This window comes from Capsicum annuum, chromosome 6 (assembly GCF_002878395.1).
Source record: "Capsicum annuum cultivar UCD-10X-F1 chromosome 6, UCD10Xv1.1, whole genome shotgun sequence".
Taxonomy (NCBI): domain Eukaryota; kingdom Viridiplantae; phylum Streptophyta; class Magnoliopsida; order Solanales; family Solanaceae; genus Capsicum; species Capsicum annuum.
In genome coordinates this window covers 180254119-180265468 of record NC_061116.1, presented here as the reverse complement: position 1 = coordinate 180265468, position 11350 = coordinate 180254119, and the positions used below count along the sequence as shown (strand labels likewise).

The 11350-nt window shown below is 33.2% G+C and overlaps 1 protein-coding gene across 1 annotated transcript in view; it reads left to right on the top strand.

The window, feature by feature from the left end:
* Nucleotides 1-5861: 5861 nt before the first annotated feature.
* LOC107872921 (putative glycerol-3-phosphate transporter 4) overlaps nucleotides 5862-11350 on the top strand; it is a 16439-nt gene continuing 10950 nt past the window's right edge. The window contains exon 1 of the mRNA XM_016719592.2: nucleotides 5862-7291. Within this exon, the coding sequence (XP_016575078.2) occupies nucleotides 6256-7291 (1036 nt within the window). The 5' untranslated portion in view covers nucleotides 5862-6255. The remainder of the gene's footprint in view (nucleotides 7292-11350) is intronic.

Here is an 11350-nt window from a genome sequence, read left to right as displayed (position 1 = left end):
TAAAAAACCAATGAATACACAAGTTAAGGTGAAATATCAATTTTGTATAGAACATGAATACCTTATGTAATCCAAACAATGCAGAAATATGGTGATGTCTTTAAACTATAAAACATTATTTTTAACAATAAGCAACATGTAGAAGAAAATTGAGAAGATAAAATGATACAACTCATAAGAAAAAATGCATACCTGTTAAAGCATATGTTGAATAGGTATGTTTATATAATAGTTTTCAAGATTTAAATATAAAATAGATCTTTCATATTCTATAATTACACAAGACTCCATTCAACTTCTCAATCGTTACAATACGTTCCATCTCTTACATTAAGTGTTAAAATAAATATTGCAGCTTTTAAATACTTTTATAATAAAGATAAAGAATGAGTGAAATGGACAGAGGGGTAGTAATTTTATTGTTCAAGCAAATGAGAAAAATATAAATATTATCATCCTTTTAATGTTTATATAAATGAAAGGTTACATTATGCTATAATTAATGAGTTGCAAGAATATGTGTAACAATTTTTTTCACGGTTGGTTGTGCTAATTATGGAGAAGAGATAATTAAGAGGAAGAGGTTACTGCTTAGTTGTTTTTCTTACAAAAAAAATGAAGAAAAAATTAAAAAAAATTCAAAAATTTGAGAAAAAAATATAAATAACAATACTCAAATATTAGAGCGCCATGTCACCGGATTGAAGATTCTCCTTTATATATATATTAGGTAACTTGACCGCGCTTCGCGCTATCATAAAATATTTATTAAATTTATGAAATATCTTTAATAATACTTGAACATTAAAAGTAATGAGAAGTAAATTTTTTAAGAACTAAAAAATATTTAAATATGTTTTAGTCTTGAGTCGGGAATAATGTATGTGTACATTCTATCCTATCCAAACCCCTCTTTGTGAGAATAAATTGAATATAATGTCATACTCTATCTTTAATCCTAAATATCTACAAATTTGCATCACACATATCATATAATACTGACAAAAAGAAATTATTGTTGTTGGTATTGTAATTTGCAATAACACCTTTAAAATTAACATTATGATATGAAAGAATGGTTAAAAAAAAAAAAGATGCCAAATACTAAATTTGATACTCAGCAGAATCTTAATCCTCCAGCATGAAAAATTGTAGGAATAAAAGGAATTTAAAGTCAAATGAATCAAAAACTCAGTAAAATGTTATAGAAAAACAACGTGAAGAAAAAAGTTATATTTTATTAAATCAATTGATCGATGAATGAACAACTCAATCAAAAATCAAGTAGTAATGGATTGTAGCTACAATTACTAAAAGTTGAAACATAAAGTAATGAAATTGGAAGAAAAATAAAGATGGAGCTTACAAATCGCAATGGCAAGGTCATGTTGCAGAGAAATAAAAATGATATCCAAGAATATACATAACAAATATTATATTTATAGACCTATGTATGGTGACCCCTCATTCTTCATTATAATTCCTAGATTTCCTTCCTCTACTAAAGCAATTTAGAACTAAATATTTGTATGGAATGAAAGAATAGAAACAAAAAAGACTAACATATTGGCATCATTAAATGTAATACTATTAACGCTTATACGGTGAATTTCCACTATATTTAATAATACTTCATTAAGATAGCACATTAAACATAATTAAGAGAGTTGAAAGAGCGATTTTTGAATTTTTATAAGTAACGGAAGTTTAAGACAAGTAAATACTCAAAATTTAATAGATAAAGTAAATACGTATAAAATACTTTATGATTTTTTATACAATGAAATGAATTAAAATAGGCAAAAATTCCCCCCCAAAAAAGAGAAAAAAGATAATAAATGTACATGAAGGTCTTGAATTTAAAAAGATTTATGAAAATAGAAAATATACACTAAATCTACTACAAATGTATATAAAAATTATTTCTATAAATTTAATCAATTTTAAAATTTAAATAGTTTGATAATATTAATAGATCAATTTTCACTATTTTTAACAGCATACTCTTATAAATATTTATATGAGCAGATAAAGCAAAAACAAATAAAATAAACTTGGCTAATATATTATTTTAGGCATTTATAATTTCATAATTATTAATTATTAAAAGTGAATCATTGATTTGCTAAAAACAATAAAATTTGATGAATTTATTTGACTAATTGTTGACCTTATCAAAAAAACTTTTTTTAATACCTATTTTACTTCTCACATTTATTCCTCTACTTTCATCTTTTGTTAGATAAGATTTTGATATTCTATCTTTATTGTTTTATCCGCTCTTCATTGAGTATATTTTTTTAATAGTAAGAACGTAACTTAAATCATACTAAAGACCCTCTTGGACCTTATTTCTCAAAATTTCTTTTTAATTCTTTGACACCACCATCATTATTCTTATCATCATCTCATGTAATTCATCTTATCGAATCTTACAAAACATCATTATTTTTCTCTAACGTCAATTATTTTTGAAGGAAAAAAACTACAAATCTGAAATTACTTCTAATTATAATTTGTTCATCAGAAAAGATAATATGAAAACTTTTATGTAATTTAAAAGAGCACAGAATTAAGTTTAATTTCTCCCAAAAATTTAGTAACCTAAAATCCACATAAATGATCATTATAATGTAACGAAAATACCGTAAATTCTCAAGGAAGGGAGTCTTTTCAATTGTCTATTATTAAGCACACAATAATTAAGACATAACTAAAGTTTTTATTTTATAAATAGAAAAAGAGCCAAAAAGGAGAAAAAGGATAATTACCTTCTAGGATATATATATATATATATATATATATATATGTGTGTGTGTGTGTGTGTGTGTGTGTGTGTATGTATGTGTAAAGTTGTTGTGAATATTCGACTTCATCATTGCATAAATATATAAGTAACTTTTGTTATATTTTTGTTTGTCATCGTACAACATCAGATTTTTGTTTTGAATCTTTCTTTATGCGAAATCTTTTTCATTCTTATAAATATAATCCACTTATACATATAAACTAAATGATATTTTCAAAAACATGTTAATTATTTCAGTGGAACTCAACATAACTTCACTACAAATAAAAAAAATATAATACTTAGTAATAATATATTACAAAGGAAATACCCTCCCCCCCCCCCTCCCAAAAATACTTGAAATCGTTGTTTGTGAAATTTTAATCACTTGCTATAGCATGAAGACTTCAAATTGATTCATTTGATTCTATATAATACATTATCACTAAAAGTTAAAAAAAATATTAGAAATAAAAAATTAGAAACACCCAAAAAGAGAAAAAAAAAATAAAAACATAATATATTCACATTTTAATTAATTAAATAATGCAAAAAGGATGAGAAAAGAATTAAGAAAAAAAGAGAATATAGTAAGAGAGTGAAAGGAGATCTTGCCTTACTTAATCAATTAATTAGACGATCTACTATTCAAAGATCAAGAAATAAAATAGAAAAGTAGAATTAATTGAAGACATCTTTCTTGTACTTGACTTTTTTGTATATGGTTTAATTATAAAGAATACTAGTAAAACTAAATGATAAAAATACGACTATTTAATATTAGTTTCTTTTCATGTGAAATCGAATGTGTAGATGTAAAACTTTTTTAGACGAAAGAAAAATAACTTGTAAACTCGTATATTTTTTTATCAATTAAATCTTTTGAGAAAGATAATGATATATTTATTATTATTTTATCATGATCTCAAGAAATATCAAGTAAAATAAAACTTAATGATATCTCCGTTATTCAAATATAACTGATACAACATTTAATTGAGTTCTTGTTGCACGTTGGCGTCTGTTACCATTTCTAGGCTTGCTATGTTTGTTCAATTGAGAATCGATATCCATAAACTCTTCACCCTAGTGCCAAAAATACGAAAATCTAGTTAGAGATTATCGATAGAGGAATGCCAATAATTGCAAGTGGAAAACAAGAAAGTTTCAATATCACACCTGTAAGTCATTCTTTGACAGGTCCTTTTGTTGTTCTTGTTCCTGCAATTACAAAAAAGTGACACTGGATTACGTCTCTATTGATCAATATCAAAATGCAGCATTGGGCTTATCTAACTATTTGCATCTCAGACTATGTGCAAAAAAAATTCAAACACAATTCAATAACATAATATTTCAACTACAATCAATAAAATCAAAATGATAAGAAAAAGTTATAAATAAATAATAGAATCTAATAGCAAGAAAATTAATAAGATAATAAAATTGGTGGCAGCAAAATAGAGTACCTATGCCATCCATAGAAGTGACAAACAACAATTTTTAGTTAGGAGAGATTATACATTCATCACATTGAGTGAGAATTAATTATGAGAATTAACTCTATGCTATTTAATTATAATTTTTTTTATGGCTAGAAGATAAAAAGGAGTATGTATTGTAACTGAAATTCTTTTAAAATGGAGATTAATAGCATTAATTTGGAAAGGAATTAAATGTGGCTAGCTATAATATTTTGTAGATTTTTTAAAGTATATTTTTCATCTTTTAAGGGAGAAAAAATATCAAAAAAATGACAAAAAAGATAAATAATATTCCTGACTTTAGAGAGCGCCACGTCACCAATATCATGATTTATATATATATTTATATTTGATTGATTATGTAGACATTCAAGGAAAAAGTGTTAAGAAATAAATCGGTGGAGCGCAAATGTTTTCTCTATTATTAATATTGCCTAGCTTTTTAAATGTCGACTTCAATAAATCAACTATTTTCATTGATTGGAATGGTTGAAAAGGTTGTCTATAAAGGCATACCTTTGTCTCTATTTTATATATACATAAAAATTAACAAAAACACTCTATTATTTGTTCCTCAATTTCTTTACTCCATCATTTTGTAACAAATTTTAAAAAAAATCATTAAATTTTGCATTGATTTTTTGAGTTTTTTTTTTTTGTGTGTGTGTGAGAGAGAGATTGGCGGGGAATAAAAATTTAATGATAGGAAATACACTTGAAATTTTGCTGTTAGAAGGATTAGAGGAAGGACTAGAGTTTAAAGACATATAAATTTGTTATGAGCTCGAAAGAAGAATTAATTAGATAGAACAAAGAATATAGAAAGTAAGATCTCTTCTTTAGTAAAATAAAGAATTAATTTGTGGATAAGATAGTAATACACCTATATCGCCTTACTTGATTATAGAATGAAAAGATTTATATATGCATTCTGATTGGATAATCACATTTTTGTTCAACTATGTAGTTATGAGATCAATCAAAATAGACGGTTAGAGATTCGAAAGACCATGATCATATAATCAACCTCATAAATCAACAACTAGAAAATCAAATAAGTTGATGAAATTGTTGCTCGACATAATTGTTAACGAATTCATAATCGTAGATTGATTTATTCATTGATTGGACAAAATTTGTTCTTCATCTTGGTTAATTGTTCGTTAGTTATTTTTTAAAATTTTATTTTAGTAAATTCATAAATTTATCTTTGAAATTTATTGATTGAGTAAATAATTGAAACTAACCCAATTTAGTAAAATAATTAATTGATAAATTTTTATGGGTTCGATATTCAGCTCGCAAGAGCCACTTTATTACTTATTTAATTGTGTGTACTTGTATATGCGTTTGAACGCAACACTTACTTCATAACACATTTTCTTAAATGTTCATAACTTAATAGATAATATGTGTCGTTAAAATCTTACTAAATCAAACAACAAAAAAAAGCAATAAAAAAATCTTAATAAAAGAAAAGTACACATATTTTAATCACGTATTTATAACTACTGTCCCATTAAAAACTTCGCTAGACGACACCTCAATCAAGTGCGACCCGCATTATACAAACCACTTAACAAAAACGATGTATCAATAATTCAATTTGGTGGAATTTTAAAGCACGTATATAGCCCTCAATCGCCGCCATTATTCTCTTTCCTCACGGGGCCTTATTTTCAGGTTCCTCTTAACGGTTTGGCGTGGCGCCTGACCAGAATTTCAAACCCTCCCAATGCTGACACGTTGCTTTTCCCCTTCCTTCACGTCATCACCCGCCATTTTCTCTGTCCAATATCCCTCTCTCTGTCAAACGCACACACAAAATTGGACGAAATATGGGTGAATTCCCAAATTTGTTATCCCCAATCTGAACCCGGTTCCGAGATCTTTTTTTCTGCAAAATTTTTGATCTGTCCAGAAAAATTATCGAGAAATTTGCATTGATTTCTGATTCTAGTTCTTTTTCTTTTGGGGGAGAGCATGGAAAGGAATAATGAGTTAATGAAAGAAAACCCACCTGGGATTTTGTTAATTAGAAAGATTAGAAGGAAAGATTGGAGTTTAAAGACGTATAAATACGTTGTTTTATTGATTACATTTATAGCATATACATCTTATCATGCTTCTAGAAAACCTAGTAGTATTGTTAAGAGTGTTTTACATCCACACCCGTTTCTCAATGAAACGGTTACGAATCCATGGCCTATGGGTCCATTTTTCGTAAAGAGGGAGATTTTGGGTCGTTTTGATTTGGGTAAATCGAACAAGAAAGGTTGGGAACCGTTTAATGGGGAAGATGGAACGTCGAAATTGGGGGAAATTGATGTTGCATTTCTTGCATGTTATTCGATGGGAATGTATGTGGCGGGGCATTTAGGAGATAGATTGGACCTTAGGTTGTTTTTAACGACGGGGATGATTGGAAGTGGAATTTTTGTGGGGTTATTTGGTATGGGTTATTTTTGGAATATACATGAATTTTGGTTTTATTTGGTTATGCAAATGGCTGCGGGGTTGTTTCAGGCTACTGGTTGGCCTTCTGTTGTTGCTGTTATCGGAAATTGGTTCGGTAAAAGGAAAAGAGGGTTGATTATGGGTATTTGGAATGCTCATACTTCTGTTGGGAATATTAGTGGATCACTTATGGCTGCTGCTGTTTTGGAACATGGATGGGGTTGGTCTTTTATTGTTCCTGGAGGGTTTATATTTCTCGCGGGGATAATGGTGTACTTGTTATTGCCTGCTTATCCAGAAGATGTTGGGTTTCCTTGTCCTAATCGACCGGTTGTTGAGGATTCGTCTCTGGCTAACGATGAAGAAGCTCAGACGGTGAAAGAAAATGTGGCTGAAAATGGACAGTTTAATGTCCCTCGGGTTGGTTCGACCAGGACAAGTGTTGGTCTTTTTGATGCTTTTCTAATACCAGGAGTAATTCCATTTGCACTGTGCCTTTTCTTCTCAAAGTTGGTAGCATACACATTTTTGTATTGGTTGCCGTTTTACCTTAGTCAAACAGGTATTGTTGCTTAAATTTATAAATCGTTTGCTATACTCGATACCTTGCATGTGATTTGTTTTAGTTTATTAAAGTTGTTCTAGGAAACTACAAATTGGAGGTTAGTCTGCAGTAATTTAGTTTATATAGGTACTTAGGAGTGTCCACTGCTGATAATGTAAGTGTCCACTGCCGATAATGTAAGTAAATTTGATCAAGGAGCTTTAGAGTGATGAAAAAATGAAAAAAAGAAATTCAAAGAAAGAAGAAAAGAAGTAATCAAATTTGTGTTTCTACTTTCTTGTTATTTTGAATCTTTCTAAGTGGTAAATATATGTTCCATCTTTTCTAATCTTTCATTTGGTTTGGTTAAGGAGCATGTAGTTAATACGATGTCGGAGTTGCACTGTAGTCTATACTTCTATTTACTAAGTAAGCTATTGAGTGTGTTTTTGTATTTGTTACATTAAAATTCCAAAAAGGATGACTTCTAAACTGAATGACATCTCAATAAAATTAGTAGCCTAAAACAAATTTTTAGTAAAAATCTAATATATCTATTCTATAATATATTAAAAGTGTTGTTGTTGTAATATATTAAAAGTGTGAAGGGCCTTAGAAATGTCGTTTGAACTTTTTACCCTTTATTAAAAGTCTTTGTTTTAGACAAAATCATCTTTTTACTATTTTTTCTAATATTTAAGAGTTGAAAATTAATTAAATGTATTTATGGTAAAATCTTTCCTTATTAAAATCATCAGAATTAATAGCAACTAATATTTTTTTCATTAGTTTAAGAATTTTAAATCAACTAAATTTGATTTTAAGAAGATTTAAAAAGTCTATAAATCTACGTTTACAATATATTAAATCTATTTTTCTTTTTTAAATAATATTTGAACCAGGAAATTACATGGTATAGCCTTAATAGTGGATGACTTTGGAGTTTTGACCTCAATAAGAAAAGTCTTTAAAGACTAGTCTTCCTTCCTTTTTAAGTATCGTACAAGTACAATTTTACCCCTCTACACCTCAAATATTTTTAAAATTTTCATACCCATTTGTCTCTCAAGTTCTATTTTTATTTTTATTATTTTCACTTTTTAGTAAAGGACTTGGTAATCAACAAGGGCAGAAAGAAGAGGAGTGTGAAGGCTCGGTCTAGGATTAAGTGAGGTAGCTTGATGTTGGCTAGTGCTTTGGAGTTGGGGGAGAAGTTGAAGAGTAGGGGGCTTGGGAGAGTAGAGGGGACGTGGATAGTATGTGGGAGATGACTGTCAGTTGCATTAGGGAGACTGCTAGAGAGGTGTTGGGTCGCTCGAGAGGTTTACTTGGTAAGCATCGAGGGAACTGGTGGTGGAATGAAGAGGTTAAAAGGAAGGTGGAGTCTAAGAAGGTGGTCTATGCCAAGTTGGTTGAGAGCAAGGATAGTGATTTGAGGCAGACGAATAAGGAGGAGTATAAGGTAGCAAGACGAGAGGCTAAGCTAGCGGTTACGGTGGCTAAGACAACAACTTTTGAGAGCTTGTATGCAGTTTTAGAGGAGAAAGGTGGGAATAAGAAGTTGTATAGGCTTGCCAAGGCCAGGGAGCGGAGGGCTCATGATCTTGACCAAGTGAAATGCATCAAGGGAGAGGATGGTACAGTGTTGTTTGAGGATGTCCTCATTAGAAAGAGGTTCTAGTCCTATTTTTATAAACTCTTGAACGACGAGGAGGACAAAGGTTTCGTGTTGGGGGATTTGGAGAAGTCTGAGGAGTGTTGCGATTATGGTTATTGTAGGCGTATCGAGGTTGAGGAGGTCAAGAGGGCTATTCACAGGATGTGTCGGGGTAGGGCAACCGGGCCAGATGAGATTCCAGTGGATTTTTGGAAGAGCACTGGCGAGGCATGTTTGAAGTGGTTGACAAAGTTATTTAACATCATTTTTAAGGCAGCGAAGATGCCTGAAGAATAAGGGAGACATTCAGAGTTGCAACAACTATAGAGGTATTAAGTTGTTGAGTCATACTATGAAGGTTTGGGAACGGGTGGTTGAGTTGAGACCGAGAAGGATTGCGACTATCTCTGAGAATCAGTTCGGTTTCATGCCAGGTTGCTCGTCTATTGAGGCCATTCACCTTGTGAGGAGATTAGTGGAGTAATTTTGGGAGAGGAAGAAAGACTTGCATATGGTGTTAATTGATCTTGAGAAGACATATGACAGAGTGTCTAGAGAGATTCTGTGGAGGTACTTGGTGGCTAGAGGGGTGTCCGTGGCGTACATTAGGTCGATTCAGGATATGTGTGATGGCGCGAAGACTCATGTGAGGATGGTAGGTGGAGATTCAGAGCACTTTTCGATTTTGATAGGGTTGCACTAGGGATTGACTTTTAGCTCTTTTTTATTTGCCTTGGTGATGGATGTTTTGACACGACATATTCAAGGGGGTGCCTTGGTGTATGTTATTTGCTGATGATGTGGTATTGATTGACGAGACTCGGGGAGGAGTTAATGATAAGTTGGAGATTTGGACACAGACCCTTGAGTCTAAAGGATTTCGGTTGAGCAAGACCAAGATGGAATACTTGGAGTGTAAGTTTAGTGGTGTGTCACAGGAGGCTGACGTGGTTGTGAAGCTGGACTCTCAGGCCATTCAGAAGAGGGAGAGTTTCAAATATCTGGGTTTTATGATTCAGGGCAATGGTGAGATTGACGAGGATGTAACGCATCGTATTGGGGCAGGGTGGTTGAAATGGAGGCTCGCTTTGGCAGTTTTATGTGATAAGAAGGTGCCCCCGAAGCTTAAAGGTAAGTTCTACAGAGTGGCAGTCCGACCAACTATATTGTATGGAGCGAAGTGTTGGCCAGTTAAGAAATTCCACATCCAAAGTTAAAGGTGGCAGAGATGAGGATGTTGCGATGGATGTGTGGTCATACTAGGAAAGATAGGGTACGGAATGAGGTTATTCGGGAAAAGGTGGGAGTGGCTTTGGTGAAGGACAAGATGTGAGAAGTGAGGTTTCATTGGTTCGGGCACGTGATGAGGAGGGGTTCTGATGTTCCAGTGCGGAGTTGTGAGACACTGTTATGGATGATTTTAAGCGGGGTAGAGGTAGGTCAAAGAAATATTGAAGGGAGGTGATTAGGCATGATACGAAGCAGTTACAACTTATGAAGGACATGATCCTTGATAGGAAGGTGTGGAGGATGTGGATTAGGATAGAGGGTTAGGGGGTGGGAGTGCGTCGGTAACAGTAGGGGGTGTTCTTTATCTCTGTCTGAAGTTTCTTGTTCGTGGTGTTGAGTACTTTCTATGGTTTCGGATTTATAGTTTTAGTATTATCCTGTGGCTCTAGTATTATTTTGTGGCTAGCGTTGTTAGTTAATTTTACATACTATACAAGTTTATATATATTTATGTTTTGTGTTTATTATATTGTTATTGGTTCTAAGCCGGGGGTTTATCGGAAACAACCTCTCTACTTCACCTGAGGTAGTAATATGGATTGCGTACACTCAACCCTCTCCAGACCCCACTAGGTAGGAATACACTGGTGTGTTGTTGTTGTTGTTGTAGTATTTTTACTTTTTTTATTTTTTCCTTTAATTTTATTTTCATGTTTTAATTCATTTGTCTCAACCTTTATTTTTTTTCTTTTTTCTCAACATTGATTGGTTTGACTAGGACTGCTCTCTCCAACGGCTCTCTCCCCCTCTCTCCCCCTCTCTCTCTCGCCCGACCCTCTCCCCACCCCCAGCTTACCGGCCCCGGTTCCCGGCGCCGTCGCCGACCCGATCCGGCCGCCGGCTCCGACCGACGGTCGCCGGCGCTGATCAGATCGCCGGCTACGGCCTCCGGTCGCCGGTTCTCCTTCTCCCTCTCTCTCTCTCTCTACCCCCCTCTCCATCCCAAGCGTACCGGCCCGGTCCCCGGCGCCGTCGCTGAACGTCGGAGCCGACCAGATCCGACCGCCGGCTCCGACCTCCGGTCGTCGCTCCCCGGCGCCGACCCGACTGGACCGCCGGTCGTCGCTCTCCGGCGCCGACCCGACACCCCCCCCCCCCCCCCCCCCCCCCCCCCCCCCCCCCCCCCCCCC